The sequence below is a fragment of the Pristis pectinata genome, chromosome 3 (assembly GCF_009764475.1).
Source record: "Pristis pectinata isolate sPriPec2 chromosome 3, sPriPec2.1.pri, whole genome shotgun sequence".
Lineage (NCBI taxonomy): Eukaryota > Metazoa > Chordata > Chondrichthyes > Rhinopristiformes > Pristidae > Pristis > Pristis pectinata.
Window position 1 is genome coordinate 40,192,462 of NC_067407.1, and position 18,788 is coordinate 40,211,249.

At 41.4% G+C, this 18,788-nt stretch overlaps 1 protein-coding gene across 1 annotated transcript in view; it reads right to left on the reverse strand.

Moving 5' to 3' along the window:
• Window positions 1–18,788, reverse strand: part of sgip1a (SH3GL interacting endocytic adaptor 1a) — a 121,180-nt gene that overhangs the window by 27,240 nt on the left and 75,152 nt on the right. The window contains exons 10-16 of the mRNA XM_052012355.1: window positions 18,440–18,451; window positions 9,740–9,764; window positions 9,107–9,158; window positions 5,792–5,877; window positions 4,826–4,918; window positions 3,444–3,518; window positions 2,100–2,642 (exon numbers count right to left, since the gene is read on the reverse strand). Coding sequence (XP_051868315.1) covers window positions 2,100–2,642; window positions 3,444–3,518; window positions 4,826–4,918; window positions 5,792–5,877; window positions 9,107–9,158; window positions 9,740–9,764; window positions 18,440–18,451 — 886 coding nt within the window. The remainder of the gene's footprint in view (window positions 1–2,099; window positions 2,643–3,443; window positions 3,519–4,825; window positions 4,919–5,791; window positions 5,878–9,106; window positions 9,159–9,739; window positions 9,765–18,439; window positions 18,452–18,788) is intronic.

The window sequence follows — 18,788 nt, forward strand, 5'->3', positions numbered from 1 at the left end:
TTTGCTAAAGTGGCAAGTACAATTCTTTTCCTCCCATTTTGCACCCTAACTTTCAAGCCGGCTGCAATCTAAGCCCCAGCATTTTCTGTTCCAGTTTCTTCTGATAGTGCTGACTCTGACTGTTCTCCCGTATGCGAGGCAAATACCAAGTACTGACGGACTGTGGAGAGCATCACAGTCATTGTCTATACGTGAGACTGGGGCACAGAGGGGGGTTACTGGTGATGTTAACTTTGAATGGCAGTGTGAAACAGATGGTATTGAGTTAGCTACCTGTTATATGATTCTGCCTGATACTTTTTTTCAAGCTGCTCAATGGAAGAGAAAGTTGTATAGCAGGCAGTTAACTCAATGTCACTTGTTTTATGCCCTGAATTAATATTACCATGTTAACTTTCCAGGAGGATCCACTGGACAGCAAACAAGAGGGGATCCCATGTCCGAGAACTCCCTCTCAGTCAAAGGACACCAAAGTACAGCAATTCAAACAGCTATCTCAACCCAAAGCAATCTTAAATTTACTAGCCACTCTGACCCTAACTTCTGGTCGTAACTTCTCACTAAGGGAGTAACCATTTGCATTCCCTACCCTTCAGCATTGTTTGAAGAAGATTGATACTACTGGATTGATACAAACAAATATAGGCAAAATGGAAGCGGCAACATTGGGACAAAAAGCCTTATAACCATAAACTCTTGTTATGGCTATAAACTAATGATCAAAATGTGCACTCAGCTGCATACAGATGTGATCTAACTACACAACAGAAAGGATCTGGGAGAGGTGGTGGAAATTGGCTGACAGGGAGTTGAATATGAGGGGTGAAACAGTAGCATTGTCAGCACTGCCCAAGTTTCACTGAAGACTTCACATTTGTTTCTCTGTCTGAAGCATTTGCACTTAAAAATCTTCTCCAAATCACTTAACCCCTTGAATAAATTGACAGTGTTGCTAATGCTGAGACTATGGTACCCAGCCCCTCACTGCAATCCATAAATTCAACATGGACCCAAGTCCAGCATATTTCAGTGCTACACCAGATACCCTCCAAGCCTTTGAGGAAGTTCAGCTTTCCTCTGGTTCTTATGTTCTACCTATACTGATGGCAATTGATTGACAGCAAATGAGTGACGATTTAACCCCAGCATTTCAGTTTAATTGATAAAGCCGCATTCTTTGCTTTTCCAATGATTCCCAGAAGATAAACTACAGTCCAGTGAACTGTGACAGGAGGCAGCAAATCGATGATCCATCTTATTACCCTTCCAATGGAGTGAGCAGCACACTGAAAGGGTGAGCAGAACTCAAGAGTTTCCGCGGCAAACATCAGCCCTGCTTTCCCGATGACATGATGACATCCCATCAATATACCAATGGGATGGTTTGAATAGGGATATGCTACTGAACAGAGATAGATTTTGCCCTTTGTGCTGTTTGTCAATATGCTTCCAAGATGAAAATACAATTAATCTTGGAGTTCTTCGTGTTTCAGCAGAGGGGTTTGCAAGGTTTAGAAGCACAGGAGCATTGCATCTGTGCCTAATGCTGGCAGAGATTGTTTGGGGGGGGGGTTGCTGGGGTGACCTCTGGGTAAAAACTTGAAGCTGGAATCTTTGGTCAATAAATCCCATCCAGGAACTGGGGAATGGAGAGTGGAGAGAGGGAGTGCAGCCAATTGTAACACTTATCCAGCCTAACAGTGATTCATTAATTGATCATATCAAAGTATACTTGGAAGTGATGTTTAAAAAGAATCATTTCAATACATTACATGGTTTCTCTTTTTCCCTTGATGTGCTACTGGATTGGGATACATTGCAGAATTTGTGTTATCCGGTATACAACTTAAGAACCTGTCGGCCAGTTTCAAGGAAAGGGTAAAGTTTATTGAGGAGGTAGGATGGGGTGCTGGGGGGATATTGTGAGAATGTCATTACAGATGCACGCTTTCAAAAGAAAACAAATTAGCAGAGCTTAGCACAGAATGGAAGAGCACAAATACAACAGGACAGAAGCAGGAAGAAGCCAGTTATGTTGCTGCTACTGACGCTTCTTGCTGGAGACAGGCTAGTGCAGTGTTTAGGCAAACACCACGTACCACTGCTACTGGATACTCCACTGCCTGAATTGGGTCCTGGAGAAGATACCACTGTCCTGTAGGTAGGAGGAGGAGGGGGAGGGGGCGTGTTCTTTTGCCCCATAGCGAGCTCTTTCAGGGAGGAGGACGACTCGCTCTTTTCACTCTTGACCAATGCCTGCTCAGAATTCTTTTTCTCACTCCCATTATGGTCGAGAGGCACAGAAATACTTGGAGGGGCATCAGTGGACTGTAGGTTGCTCTGAAGGTCCTCTGGCTGCAGGGCCGAGATGGGCCTCTTTTCACTCAGAGCTGCAGCTGAAACATCGTCTCTGGAAGGTCGATCAGAAAAATCGATCCACTTGTTCTTCGACAGGACGACTCCGGATCTGGGAGACACAACTGGGCCAAAAATATCATCCAGGTCACTGATAGACAACAGTTTGTCAGGCTGGGGCTCTGCTTCACCCTGGTCATTCCCTACAGTCCCATAGGATGAGTTCGGTAAAGGTTGCTGCGTTGCTGAATCAAGGTCTGACTTGATGCCTTTCAGACCAATGTGGTCTTAAGTTCAGGAGTAAAACAAAAAGCAGGAATCAAAAGAATTAAGGATTAAACACAAAATAAAACTGAAGAATGTACATTCAGTGTTAAAAGACGAAAAAATTTATCTTACCAATGAGACAGATTTCAAACATTTTTCAAATGAAGCAAATGGTCCCCTTACACACTGCACCCCTGCTCCCTTTACATATTGGACCTTGCTAGCTGTCCACTGGTATTACACTCATGTCTGAGGCAAGAGAGTGAGGATCAGTAGGTTATTCTACTATGTACGGTGTGTCTTCAACCGACAGTCACTCATGCCTGTTGCATCCCTGGGGCCTTGGCTGAGAACAGTTTCACAGCACATCAGGGATTGAAGCTGGAAGTGTGTTGAGCTGCAGAACTCCTTTCTAGACTAAGCAACGCATTTTCTGCCTGAGGATTTGGGAGCAGGGGTGTTACTTCAAAACATATCTTTTCTTAAAAAAATATTTGAACCAAAAGATTTAAGATACAAAGAAGCCACATTTGATTAAGTATTATGAAATTTGGAAAACAGCTTGTGTGAAAAACATAAAATGGCTGAAAATAAAAGTAGAAGATCCAGTCACTTAGTAGAGCAACATTTCTCCATATTGATTGCGTGTTATTTTCTAGCCATTTAGAGTTACCTCAAGCCTACAACACAGAAACAAGTCCTCAAACCAATTTGTTATTGCTGATGTTTATGTTCCACATGCCTATTCCACTTAAGTGAGAGCATAGTAGGCAAATGACAAGCCACTCAGTACTCCTGAATATTAAACTACAAATCCCTACCTGAACCCTCAGCTGAGGGTGATCCTGTGCGAGGTGGTGTGGCTGGAACATTTTTCGGAGGCAGAGGAGGAGGAACTAGAAGGGGAATTACAAAATACAATTTATGAGATGAAAATGAAATTATTATTTGCAGAGTTTTACACCATTTGAGGAGAACGTAAAGGATAATAATATTTACAATCAACATATTAAGAAAAACTCAATTTCTCAGAAAAACAAGACAGCCCCTGCTCTCTGGAGAGATAACTGGGAGGTATTGCATGATCCACAAGGTGACAATGTACCAATCTTTCAAAATCACACTGAAAACTCAGACTAAATTAGGTGTTGAAGCCTGGAAATGTGGCTGAATCCCACCTTCTGACTTAGAAGAATATGTACTAACAAAAAACTGATATTTAAATGTGGGTTTCACTTGATAATGGTTAGGTAAAACCAGAGTTGAAAAAGTACATCACCTAAAGTACAGATTCAGATACACTTACTGAAGAGCTGATAACTATCAAGGACCATCTCCATTTGAGGATTCAAATTTAGATCAGAAGGCAAAAAGGTAGTGGAGGATGGGAAAAAAACAAAAAGCTTCTTCTGAGATCAAGACTACTTTGCACTTAGTCAGTTTTCCCTCCTACTAAATGAATGATGTTCAAACACTTGTTGCACTGTTGTAGGAGAATATATATATATATATATATATATATATATATATATATATATATATATATATATACACACACACACACATATATACACACACACATACATATCCTGACACTTCTTCTTGTTCTCCTTGTGAATGCGAGTTGATACCTGTTGCATTAAAGTTCCTGTCCTTTGACAAAGCCCTGAGATTTCCTGGACTGTCTCACATTATGGTGGGACTGAAAACACAATGTGTGGGGTCACTCTTTCCTTTCTCCTTAACTTCCCTATTTGTGGAAGAGAAGAAATTCCATCTTCAAGGATGCTTAAAGGAGCTGGCATTGTGTCCTGTAGCTGACCCCTCCTCAAATGTGAGGAGTCAGATAGCAAAACATTGAAAGTCATAAACTTTTGTTTTTAGCCTCCACAGCAATCTTCTGGATGTTTTGCCACAATCCCACAACTGCTGCAGGCTTAAATAGACCTGTCACTCTACCTGCTTCTTGGGGAAAAATTCTTCTCCGAGGCAGGACTGCTCTGGTAATGTGTTCAGGTAATTCTCATTCACCAGCCAGGTCTCCAAAGCCCAGGCAAGCACAACATAATATGAATGCAAAGCACATATCTGGCAGCCATATAAAAGGAAATTAGGGAAAATAGGAACCATCATATCTTGCTTGTTTCCTTATTATGTTTAATTACACAAATTCCAATGATTGATGTGGTTGCTGTGAGCTTACCTCCTGTAGGAAATGGTCGTGATGGCAAAGGCGATTGTCTTTTGGAATCACTGGCTTGAAATGGCCCCCAGATCTCAGGCTGATCAATTGCAGCTTTAAGACGTGGATAAAGTCAGCCAAAAAATAAATGAACACAGGGCATAAATACACAGTGTGAACTATTCAATTTTTAAACATTAGACTGTAGGAACAATATTTCATTGCAGGTCTGTTGCCACAAAAATTCCTTGAGTTGTGATCCCAACAGTTAAGCCAGCATTGTGCCAGATACTTGTTGGATCTGTGGAAGGATGACTCAGGTAATCCCAATCACCCAGCTCTCACTTACTGGAATATCGGGTATCTTTCCATATGTAGGTGGCTGCTCTAGTAGTTCCCCCACCCCCCACCACTTCCTCCAACTATGACTATTTTCTCTTTAATCCCCTAAACAAGGAACCCATGTACATTTTTTAAAATAATTCACAGGAGTTGGCAGTAGCCCAGGCTGTTTGCCTTGACCACGTCCATGGAAAAATGGTAACTTTCTCCAACCCACTCACTGGAATTGTTATCTTATAGTCCAGTCACAAGGTCGCACTATTCCCCCCTCAAACATGATAATCTTGTTCTACATGTCTTGTTAGCTGCACCATTTTTTGTGAAGGAACCCTGATTTTAATATCATATGGGCGTATCAAAAATGATAGGATGGAGAAAATAGATAAAATTGCTTCTCTGTGGTCACATTCACCATTTCAACAACAATTCAGTAGTTTCGTGGTCACCAATGACAATATTAACGTTTTATTCCAGAGTTTTTTTTTAATTACTTGAATTTAAATGAACCAGCTGCTAAATGGGATTCAAACTCAGTTAGGTCTCAGATCAATAGACTAGGCTGCTGGCTGCAGTAACATAACCACCATGTTCTTTATTATTACGTATTTGTGTACTCAGTGTTAGTCAGGCATGTGTGTGAAGTACCTTCTGATTTTATGCCTTCAAATGCTGACTCCAGCGGTGGGCCAAAGAGAGGGATCAGAGACGTTGTATCCTCTGGCCCCTTCTTACTACTGGGAAAGAAAGTGAAGAGAATACAAGGGGAAATAAATCAGAAATAACTAGTTAAAGGAGGAAATAGAAGTAAGTACAGCAGAGAGTCACTAAACTTTGCTCAGTCTAAGTAAATAGATCTTATTAATCTCTTGCTAAAATTTCACTGTCCCAAATAGGGTCTTGCTCAGTGCTATTCTGAGTGAGTGCCCAGACACACTGTAACGAGGAATGATGATCATGGACACATGATTATAGTTTCATGTTGCTTGTTCATAAACTCCGAGACCTAGGACTCAACACCTCCCTCTGTAAGTGGATCCTTGACTTTCTAAGCATCAGACTGCAATCAGTGAGGATAGGCATCAATACCTCCAACACGATTATTTTCAACACTGGTGCCCCACAAGGCTGTGTCCTCAGCCCTCTACTCTACTCCCTATACACTTGTGACTGTGTGGTCAGATTCTGTTCTAACTCCATTTACAAGTTTGCAGTTGATACCACCGTTGTAGGCCGTATCTCAGACAGCGATAAGTCGGAGCTTAGTGGCATGGTGTCATGACAACAGTCTTTCCCTCAGTGTCAACAAAACAAAAGAGCTGGTCATTGACTTCAGGAAAGGGGGCGGTGTACATGCACCTGTCTACATCAATGGTACTGAGGTCGAGGGGGTTGAGAGCTTCAAGTTCCTAGGAGTGAACATCACCAATAGCCTGTCCTAGTCAAATCATGTAGATGCCACGGCCAAGAAAGCTCACCAGTGCTCCTACCTCCTCAGGAAGCTAAAGAAATTTGTTTTGGCCCCTTTGACACTCACCAACTTTTATCGATGCACCATAGAAAGCATCCTATCTGGATGCATCAGGGCTTGGTACAGCAACTGCTCTGCCCAGGACCGCAAGAGACTGCAGATAGTTGTGGACACAGCCCAGCGCGTCATGGAAACCAGCCTCCCCTCCTTGGACTCTGTCTTTACCTCTTGCTGCCTTGGCGAAGCAGCCAGCATAATCAAAGACCTCACCCACCCGGGTCATTCTCTCTTCTCTCCTCTTCCTTCAGGTAGAAGATACAGGAGCCTGAGGGCACGTACCACCAGACTTAAGGACAGCTTCTACCCCACTGTGATAAGACTATTGAATGGTTCCCTTATACAATGAGATGGACTGACCTCACGATCCACCTTGTTGTGACCTTGCACCTTATTGCACTGCACTTTCTCTGTAGCTGTGACACTTTACTCTGTCATGTTATTGTTTTTACCTCTACTACATCAATGCACTCTGTACTAACTCAATGCAACTGCACTGTGTAATGAATTGACTTGCACGATTGGTATGCAAGACAAGTCTTTCACTGTACCTCGGTACAAGTGACAATAATAAACCAATACCAATCTGTGTCACAATATGAAGTCATTAAGTGAAGGCTGCACATCTCCCCAAAGAAACACAAAATTCAAGAGAACTGATTTAGTTAAAACCCTGAGTCTTTCAGCCTTAATGGAAGCCTTTCATTTGTTGCTCAGATATGCTTGATTGCAAATAACATTTTGTGCCTTTCTCAAATTAGAAACGAGGAGAAGAAAGAAAATTAAATCCCAACATATGGAAAGTATCATGATCACAAATAGAGAAGAATAATGAGCAGCTTATTGAACAAGTATAAATTAAGGGGCAATGGAACAAGTTTGTACACAATTTATGAGTATCATTGGACTACAGTAGGCAGAACACTAAAGGTAACAAATTTCTAAATACAATGGGTTTCTCAGATCATTCTGTAATACTGCAATGAAGTTATATTCAGGACTGGAATTTTCACTTGCAAATTCATTGGAGAAAGTATCTGGTATTTTCAAAACATCTTTTCTGAATTATAATCAAATACTTAACTGGCTGCTAATTAAGTCACAATTAAATTCCCAACTTAAATAATTTCATTTTCGCAAAGGCTTCAGGAAGTGAATAGTGAAAATGATAGGAGCCTTTATTCATGAATGAAAGGCAACTCAGCGGGTCAGGCAGCATCTATGGAGGGAAGTGAACAGTCAATGTTTTGGGTCGAGACCCTTCATCAGGGCTGGAGAGAAAGAGGGGAGATAGCCAGTATAAAATGGTGGGGGGAAGGGGCGAAGCAAGAGCTGGTGGGTGATAGGTGGATCCAGGTGAGGGGGTGATAGGCAGGTGAGGGGGGTGATAGGCAGGTGAGGGGGGAAGTGAGGAGAGTGGGAATGACGTAAGAAGTTGGGAGTTTATAGGTGGAAGTGACAGAGAGCTGAAGATGGAATCTGATAGGAAGGGGAAGTGATAGGGTGGAATAAAGGGAAGGAGGTGGGGAGGGAAACCGGTGGGAGGAATGTGTGGGTGATGGGCAAGTAGAGAGGGTGGGGGAGGGGAAAGAGATAGGGCGATGGGGACCAATGGGATCAGGAAAAAAAAGGGGAAGGGATAGAGGAGAATGGTTACCAGAAGTTCGATGTTCAAGCCATTTAAAAACAATGTTAGTATAATTCACCCAAGTCTGACAGCTTACTGCCAGGTCCTATAGTGTGCAATAAGTTTGAATATTTGAAGGCCAGCCATGAGTTAATATGTGGAAGCAAGTTAAGCTGTGCTGAGCATGAAACAGGTTCATAAACGGCAAAATGACACATCTTTAGAAGTGGGTTGGTTCTTCTGCTGACACTCTACCTACTCATTTTGTATGGCAGATGTTCAGCAACTAAGAATAATTCTGGGTTTGATAGGATTGATCCAAAATAGAAAATTCAATTATCAAGTGTACAATTGAAGATAAAATAATCAGACTTGAGAGGTGATACTCAATCTAAAACTTCCCTCAAGAGTGTCAGAATATAACATGTAAATACTGGATTTAACCTACCAAGAAGATTATGATGACAAAGCTGAGATTGCAAACTCCACAGGATCAAATGTTTTTTTTCCTGCCATGTTCCCTACTCTCTGCCATAATTGGAAAATGGATAAAGATCTTTTGGAAGATGCAAGGGATGTTTAAAATGATGACAAAAAGTTTATCTTATTCAACACAGGACTTTTCTTTTCATTGAAAGGATTGTCTGGAAAGGAAACATATGGGATTTTATTACCAGCTCATGAACCTTCTCATTGGACCTACATTTCATTCATGATGTTTCATGCAACCTAAAATTTACCCCATGTTTAGTACATGTTAATGATTAGTGCTTAATACTCAGCGGAACAAGCAGTCGGCTACAAATACCTGACAACTTCGGATGTAGGTGTTGACCGTCTTGGGCGAGCTATTTCTTCACCTGAACGAAACAAAAGAACAATTTATTTTCCTCTTGCAAAGTAGATAGAGTAATAAAACCCTAATATTAAAGTGTGATTTTACAACTTCTTGAATTTATTCAGATATCTTGGCTACAATGAACAATTAATCATCCTCCGTGGTATGTAATATGAAGGAACCCAACATAATACAGAATGCTCGGTGTTGTAGAGCTGGGGTTACATATAAAGCTGACTTTTATGCAGCAGCACTAACTCTACAAACATAGGACCTCAAGAAAATGTAAGTGTGTTTTCTAATAAAAGATCCTCCTCTTACCCCTAAGCTCCAAGCTTGTTTGTTTCTAGCTTATATAAGGCTGTCAATATAAGGATGCCACCCTGTACATGGTTTCTCCCCTCAACATTCTTGAGTTTTTGCCAGGACCTCTATAACTCCCTTAGCAAATCCTTCTTCTTTCAAACCAAAAGTTTTCAATAGGGTATCTTCTCACCACTATCCAGCAATTGCAGTATTTTGCTTTTGCCTTCATGGCATATCTTTTTCTACATTAAGGCCCTTCACTTTGGAACATTATTAATAATGAACGTGAATACTTACAAGATAAATTCCTTTTGATAATTGCCTGGAAAGAAATAGAAAAGGTATTGACATGGAGGACTTATATAAAGGATAAATCGGCCTGCCAAATGCCATTTGGTACCAACTGATCTTGTGGCCATGAACGGAGCTTAAGTAGAGATACTGCCAGCAGGACAGAAACTTGGGAGATTATCTGCATTCTTCCAAGGGGAATTCGCTTTTTGGATTGGGACAAGATTCTCTCATTTCAGATGAAGTACTTGTTCTTCCTTGGCAGGTTTTTTTTCCCTGTTGGCTGAATGGTAGCACTCTTGGCTGAGTGAGACGTATGTTGTATTTTAGTTAAGAATAGAATATGGGGATCATTGGAAGTCCATTATTTAGTATATTTCCCTAAATGCTATTGAGAAGATGGTAGTCAGCTGTCATCCTGAACCACTCCAGACATTATGGTGGAGGAAGATGCATGTGTTAGGGAAGGAATTCCAGGATTTTGACTCGGAGAAAAAACAGCAAACTATTTTCAAGTCAGAATGGTTTACAACTTGGAGGAATTCTATATTGTCTATTGTCTCCGTCTTTCTAAGAGGTTGTGAATTAGGGGAGTTTTTAAAAGAAGTGTTGCATTGTTGGTACTTAATGCTCCCAATGGATGCCAGTGGTGGAAAGGTTAATATTTAATGTGTTTTTAGGATTGGGAGAGGGGACTCCAATGAGGCAGACTGATTTTTCCTGAAGGAGTCTAGCTTCCCAAGTATTGTTGGGGTAGCCATCACACCTTGTAGATAGTTAAAGGTCTCTGGGGAGAAAGACACGAGTTACACAGTGCAGGATGCCCAGCTTCTGACCTCTTCCGTAGGCAGTGTTTATCTGGCCTGTCCAGTTTAGTTTCTGGATAATTCTGTATTTCTCACAACCTGTGAGGGATATGGGTCAAATGTGGGCAAATGGGACCAGCTTAGATGGACATCTTGGTCGGCATAGACAAGTTGAGATGAAAGGTTGTTTCCATGCTGTATGACTCCATTGGAGAACATTCAATCCATTGGACCTATGTTAGCCCTCAGACCAATTCCATTCCCCCATTTATTTCCCAGTAACCTGTTCTCTTTCACATGCCCATCAACACCCCTTGATTCTCCTACCAGCTACCTACATTAGGGGCAATTAGCAGTAGCCAATTAATCTAACAACCAGTATGTCTTTGGGAGGTGGAAGTAAAGCAGGGGAAACACACACAATCATAGGGAGAACGTGTAGACTCCACATAGACAGCACCCAAGGTTCAAATCTAAGGATTTGCAAATGGAACTGAAGTCTGTGCAACCATCAGTAAGGGCACCAGACCATATAGTGGCATAAGTCATGGTCTTGAGAAAATCCTCAGGATAACTGGGACTGGGCTGATTGGTCTTGTCTCCTGTTTCATATAGCTCAAGCCGGCGAAAAGTTTCCCGAAAGAACTTGCAGTGCCTTGATGTCAAAAGCAATCACTCTCACCTCAGGAAGTCAGCTCTATTTGAACCAAGGATGTAATGAGATATGGAGTCAGGTGGTCTTGGAGGAACCTAAATTAAACATCACTGCACAGGTTATTAGTGACAACAATATCTATGACACTTTCCCTCTCTTTGTTAATGAATGAAGTTTTAAAGTTTTAAAAGTTTTTTTTAATGTTTACAATAAACTGATGGGTAAGTGATTGGCCAGGCTGAATTTGTCCCACTCAAGAAAGAAAGGGAAAAAGAAGAACATTATAGACCGGTTAGCCTAACATCTGTCATTAGGATATTCTGGAATTCATTATTAATGATATAACAGCAGGACATTTAAAAAATCATGCAACAGAGCCAATGTGATTTTATGAAAGATAAACTATATTTAACAAATTTGCTAGAATCCTTTGAGGATGTAGTACACAGAGTGGATAAAAGGGGAACTTGTAGATGTAAAGTACTTGGATTTCCAGAAGAGGTTTGATAAGGTGCCATATTAAAGGCTACACCATAGGGTAAGAGCACACAGGATTGGGAGTAATAACTTGGCATGGATAAGGGATTTGCTAACTAACAGAGAGTCGGGATAAGTGGGTCATTTTTTTGGATTGTCAATCAGTAACCAATGGGTGTCACAGAGATCCATGCTGGAGCCTCAACTATTACGAACCTACATTAATGACTTGGATGAAGGGGTTGAGTGAACTGTGGCCAAATTCATTGATGATACAAAGGTAAGTGGGTTAGTAAGTCGTGACGAGGATAGAGATGGGTTAACTGAGTGGCAATAGGTTAGTAAATAGGGTAAAATGTGGAAAAACATGAGATTATCCACTGGAAGAAAGAATAAAGCAAAAAATTATTGTTTAAGCTGTGAGACTTCACTTCACAAGGAATCTGGAGGCCTAGTATCTAGAACCAGGAGGCTTAGTTTCAGAATAAGGAGTCACCAACTTCAGATGAGGATGAGGAGTTTCTTCTCTTGTGACTCTTTCAAATTATCTACCTCAGAGAGTTGTGGAGGTGGAGTCGTTAAGTATATTCAAGGCTGAGTCTGAGAGATCTTTACACTACTAAAGAGTCAAGCCCTGCAGGAAAAGAGTAAGGAAGTTGCATTGAGGGCAAGATTGGATCACCCATGATCTTATTAAATGGCAGCCTCGCTCAAGGAACCGATAGCCTACTGTTTAAGTTCTTATTGAAAACATACTTAGGTAATATACCCAAATAATCTTCCACGTTATTAGGTAGATATCATCTCATATTTATTACAACATAGAAGGAGGTTGTTAGGTCCATCTATGTCAGCTCTGAGTCATCCCCTCCATCCCATTCCCACCTTTATCTCCCTGTAGCCCATTCTCTCTCACATGCTCATTAACTCTACCCTGAATCTATGACTAATTAACCTTCAACTGGCATGCCTTTGGGATACCAGTCCTGTAGTTGTACTGAAATGTTTGGGTTGGGAAGCTGCTAAATCTCCAGCACAGCACCTGGGATGTTAGAGCACATAGCCACTCATGTTTCCAATGCATTCAGCCATTTCTTGCTATCATATGGAGTAAATTAAACTGGCTGAAGGCTGAAACTGGCTTCTCTGAAGGTGGGATGCCAGGAGGAGGCTGAGATCTATCATCAGTTCAGCACTGGCTGATGTGAATGTTTCAGTCAGGCCTCATGCGCTCACTTACTGGACTCTTGTTGGTTGTAGACGGCGACCTCCATGGAACCTTCTCCTTGCATTGGCTGAGCAACTGCCCACCAACGTCCATAACTGGGCTCTGATCTGGGATTACTTAGCTCCGCAGTCTATCAGATATGATATGTGTTGCAACTTCAGAATGTGGTCCTGCCATTTTTTGTTACACTCTTCCACATTCTTATTGAGCAAAGGTTGACCACTGGTTTGATTGCAATGGTAAGGTAAGGGATGTGGTCTGTTTTAAGCTGCTTCATCTGTTCTGAATCTATCCTATTTGCCTGTAAGGACTGTGCACTGGTTACTCCTACCAGTTCTGTCATGAGCAGATGTATCTGCGACAGGTAGATAGTTGAAGATGACACTAAGCAGATTTTTACCTCCTGTTGGTTCCCTCGTCCTCTGCCACAGACCCAGTCCGGGAACTACGTCTCAAAATTGGCTAGTGATGGTGGAGCTATTGAGCCACTTCTGATGATGGAGACCACATTCTGAACTCTCCAGGTGGTGTTCAGTTATAGAGGAGTTCTCATTTGGTAGGTGAGGAAGGATGGAAGGTAATAGTCAGCAGGAGCTTTCCTTGCCCATATTTGATCTGATGCCGTGAGGTCAACAGTCAATTTTGAAAACTCCTTTCTGATGGTATACCGATGTGCCACCACCTTCAGATATATTCTGGGTGGTACTAGACATTGATCAAAGATATGCTGAATGACTGTCACAGCTGTTCCCAAGCTACTCTGTGGGACAGGTCTCCCCACTCAGCACAAGTCCCTAGGTATTCATGAGGAGAGTTGAATTCGCAGTGTGTTCCTTTTATCAAGAACAAATCCACCAGTGAGGCCTCTTTTAATCTTATATTTTGAGCATGTAATTGGTATATCTGAGTGGTTTCTAGACCATTTCAGAGGCCAGTTAAGTGGTTGTCAAATGAAGGCCAGACCAGGTAAATCCTAAAGAATATTGGTAAAACAGATGGTCTGGAGTACAGTCCAGTTGTTTTCTCTTCACCATTACTGATGTTAGCTTCTTAATTCCAGTAATCAACTGAATTTAAAGCCCTTTACTGCCAAGGTGGGATCTGAAATCATGTCTCCAGGTCATTAGTCCAGGCCACTAGGACATTTGTTCAGCAAATTAATCAGTGTGCTACTCTCCCCAGAGAATTGAGCATTTAATCTCGGGTGACCCAATGTAGTATTGAATCAGGAGTGAAACTCCAGTGCAATAGGGCTGTTGAAGTAGGTACACATTTACTGGAAACCAGAATAGTTGAGGGAGATAAGAAATTTTCCTGCCCTCAAATATTTTGGTTTCAATTATGCCTCATTCCTGCTGAAAATTTCAGATTTGACCCTGTTCTTTCCAACTCTTTATAATCAGTTGTTTCCCTTGTTACGGACTTGGTGAATGTCCCTTTAAGATGGAGTTAGTAGTGTGTGTGTGTGTGTGTGTGTGTGTGTGTGTGTGTGTGTGTGTGTGTGTGTGTGTGTGGGGCGTGCTTACATCAACAGAAGATAAAGGAGATAATGAGGTTGTCGAAGAAGGCAGTCGAGGGCAGTCGAAGAGAGAGAGGGAGAGAGAGAAAAGGGAGAGAGACACCAGCCTGCTAGTTTCTCTATCGATGGATGAGAAACAATAACTGTGTCTGTCACAGCAATCCACGTACAGAAATTGGAAGTAATCTGGTGGAATTCACTTTGTTGCTGACCTGTAGAAGGAAACAGGTATTTGTGTGGATGACCACGAGTCGGATGCTTTTCGGGGTGAGGAAGTCACTACCGAGTAAACACTGAGGTGTTGTTTGGGTTCCATCGTGGAACATTTGGATTTCGTAATTACTCTCTCTATGTTCTCTACATCTACGTTTTATCTTCAGACAATGGTGGTTGTTGAAGAAGCCTTTGCTCATGTTTCACCTTATGGCTTGCTGAACTGAACTTTAAGAACCATTCCTGGACTTGGAGTTTGGGACTTTGCCCCACACACACACACACACACACACACACACACACACACACACACACACACACACACACACAAAGAGTTTAGTTTTGGGGTTAATGTTCAAGGTTTAACATTTTTACTTCTAACATACTAACATTTTTACTTTTATTTTTCTTATTAACATAAGTAGTGATTAATAAAACAGCTTTTAACACTGAATCATGACTCAGTGTATTTCTTTTGTTGCTGGTTCATAACACCCTGCTTGTCAAGATTGTATTCCAACAATGTGACATTCACTTCAGGAGAGAAAAGGAAAAAAAGCTAAAAGCAAAAGGAAAAATATGGGCCCTGCAAACTTTCATTCACAGTTTGATTTGTCGACATAATTAATTGGAACATTAGACTTACCATTACAAGTATTTTCCAGTCTTGATTTGCTAGTTATGTTAATGAACCCCTCCTCAGGAAATTAGAAAAGTCTTCCAGAAACACGCAAAAAATTTGTAATAATTTTGAACTTGACTCTTCCTATGGATGCATTTTAATATGATTTTCTTTAGGCCTTCTTTAACAAATGAGTAAGTCTCCTGCCCGCTGAAATGCTTTAAGGATTTTATGCCTCATTCTCAGTTTTGATTAGCTCATCTTAAATGATTAAAATACTACATTGTGTAGTTCTGAATCCCAAAATCTCCTTTGCAGATCCTGAGTTTAAATCAGATTTTTATCTTGAGAATAAGAGGGCTCATAATCCATTTTTTGTTTGGTGCTGTTTTCCACGCTCATTTTGAGGGGAATTGGTGAGGTGGGTAAGGTCTCAATCCCACGAATGAAATACGACTCCATCTAAGAAGACTGCAGGATGAAATTCACTCCATTCCCTACCAAGACAAACCATATACAATTACAAAACTGTGAGTTTATTTTGAATAAAAAAAAATCCCTACCAAGACCTCGCTTGGCTGGCGGTGAGAGGGGCCCTCCCAGTCAGATCCTTCCTGCATGGTCGGAACCTCATTCCCAGCACGCGCTGCCCCCGGGAGGACTGTGCTGGGGACGAGACGGTCGCCCACCTCTTTGCGGGCTGTGGGTTTGCGAGGAGGGTGTGGCGAAAGATGCAAGGGTCCTTGTCATGGTTCATCCCCAGCAGCTGCGTAACAGAGGATTCTCTGATCTACGGGCTGTTCCCGGGGACACACACAGAGACGGACATCAACTGCTGCTGGAAGGTCATCAACTCGATGAAAGATGCCCTCGGTCTGCCCGAAACTTGTTGGTCTTCCAGCACTGCGAGATGTCCGTAGGGGAATGCTGCCGACTGGCACATTCCGGGCTGCAGGAGTACGTGCTGAGGGACGCACTGAAGCTGGGTGCAGCCAATGCAAGGGCTCGGTGGGGAAGGACTACAGTTTAGGGTTCTTCTGTCACTGGAGAGGGAGGGGCGGGGTCAGGCGAGAAAGCCCCTTAAATATTGTAAATACGGGACTGGGTAGCCCCCAGGGAGCCACATGTGTGGCATTGGTGCTTTTTTTATATATATATATGAAAAGGGTAACACTAATGAATGATCTGTACAAGAATGTAAAGGCTTGCACTGTTTTATAATTGCATATAGTTTGTCTTTTATTATGAATAAAGTTTATTTTGGAATAAAACAAAATTCCCTACCAATGACAACATTTCATTTCCCACATTGGCACCCTGAATCCAGCGGTTTGTTTAATAGAGCTAGGTAATAAAAGAAATTGGTTTGTGGCTCTGGAACTGGTGACAATATGAGTGGCTCAGGAGAGGATGCAGAAAGCTTTCCTCTGAAGGTTTCGAAGACCAGTCCCTCCTATTAATTTTAATAGGTTTGCTGCACACAGAAGCCAGTGGAGCAGTGGACTAGTCTAAGCATGGGACATCCTCTAGAGCATTAAAAGGATAACTTTTTGTTACGATAAAATGAATAGCTCAAGCAATGTTTATTGCTTGCTTGTCAACATTTTTCTGCATATTACTGCAGACTGTTGACAGTTCTGTTTGAGGTGTAGCAAAGGATACATAGCTTTGGAGCAGAGGGGCATTCTCGTTAAGCAACATGTTGCTGTTTTCAAATCCCTCCATGATCTCATTTCCTTTATCTGTGCATGCCCTCAAATCCCACATGTGTTATCTTTGCCATTTCATTTCTGGCCTCTTGATCATCTCCGATTTTCACTACTCCACCACTGGCAGCCTTGCTTTCAGCTACCAAGACCCAAAGCTCCAGAATTTCCTCCATAAACCTTTCCATCTCTCTATCACAATTTCCACTTTAAAATCTAAATCTCTGACCAAGCTAATGGCTGGCTGTCCCAAGAATGATAAGCAAGGAGGTGAAATGTTACTAGGGTTGGTGGAATGTGGAATTGAAGTTACAGTCATGTCAGCCATGATCTCATTGAATGGTGGAGCAGCTTGGGGGCTAAGTGTTCTACTTCTGCTCCTCGTCCACACATATATTTGTACCATCTTTGTTTCATAGCACTTAAGTGAAGTTGCTGGTGGGATGTTTTATTAAGTGAATGGTACTACATTAATATAGGTGGAAATAGAAGCAGTCTCTGCAGATAGGAAGAAAATATTTCGTCTCCCTGCTCCAAAGGACCTGCAGCAAATGTCTAAGACTTTCACAGATATTTGAAGCAATGCCTGGGCAAATGGAACTGAATTAGGGCAAACATTTACAATGGGGGCTCGGTAACCCTTACACAAGCACACCTGTAACTACATCACACTGAGGACCTATTGTAGCAATCAAGAACATTTTGTGTGAGGCACTTATGAAGCACTATGTTTTATAATCCAATTATGCGTGCCCTGATCCATTTGTGTTACCACTCACACTTGCACAGATGAGCAATTTTGACTTTGTGTGTAAAATGTAAATGAACGACTGCACGTTATATACCTTGTCCAATTTTCTACTCAGCGTAAGCACTGTATTGGTTCAAAGTTAAGGTTTATGAGTGGCTCCTCAGGTCAACTAATCACCTTTGCTTATATCCCAAGAACAAATAAAAAGAGCTGAACACATAAATGTCTCACATCATGAACAAATAAATGGTTGTAATAAAGTAGTGTAGAAGAGCAGAGTATAGGGAAAATCAACACATTTATCAGCAACTCTTCAAATTGAAAGTCCTTAAAGAACACAAGAATTAAAGCTAATTGTTACCTCAACAGGCAATATCTTTTATTGGGCAATTGGATGTTTAAACTTATGTTAAGAGGCACAAGTTTCAAATCAATATTTTAATTCTATTATCAAAAGAGTCTTTTTTTAAAGGGGCATGAAATTTTATTTGACCTGTAGCATAACAGTGCAAATTACTAATGGCTCACCAGTAAGCAATGCAACATTAATAATGCATGAATACTTAAATAAATAGATTTAATTCTTGTTCAAACTGAAGTAGCTCTAAACAAGTCAACTTCTTAAGCCTCAACATATAACCACTGACATCTCTTTTCCTTAATGAACTGAATAATGAACAGAAGTTAAAAGACCTGTGGTTATTGAAATACAAATAAAGGAATACTCACTGGACTGCGCCTCTGTGATCGGCAAAAAGGAAGAGAGAACAGATACCTGGTCAGAGAGTGACAGATTTGTGAACAAAGCATTTATTGTCAAAGATTAAAGTGAACAGGCATGAGTTCAATCACCAGAGTACAGGATAAGTCTTTCATTCTTGACAAGCTAATTGGTAATAAACCACAATCTCTGCAACCTTGTTCTGGGGGAGGGGGAAATTGGTCCAGATTGTTGGTCACTGGACTCTGGGTCAAGAATCAATTCAGGTTATCTGCAAATTTTCCCCTCCTCATCACATGCTTTCCCACTGTTGGATTTCTCTGAGGTTCTCACAGAATTGCCGGTGATCTGCAGCAA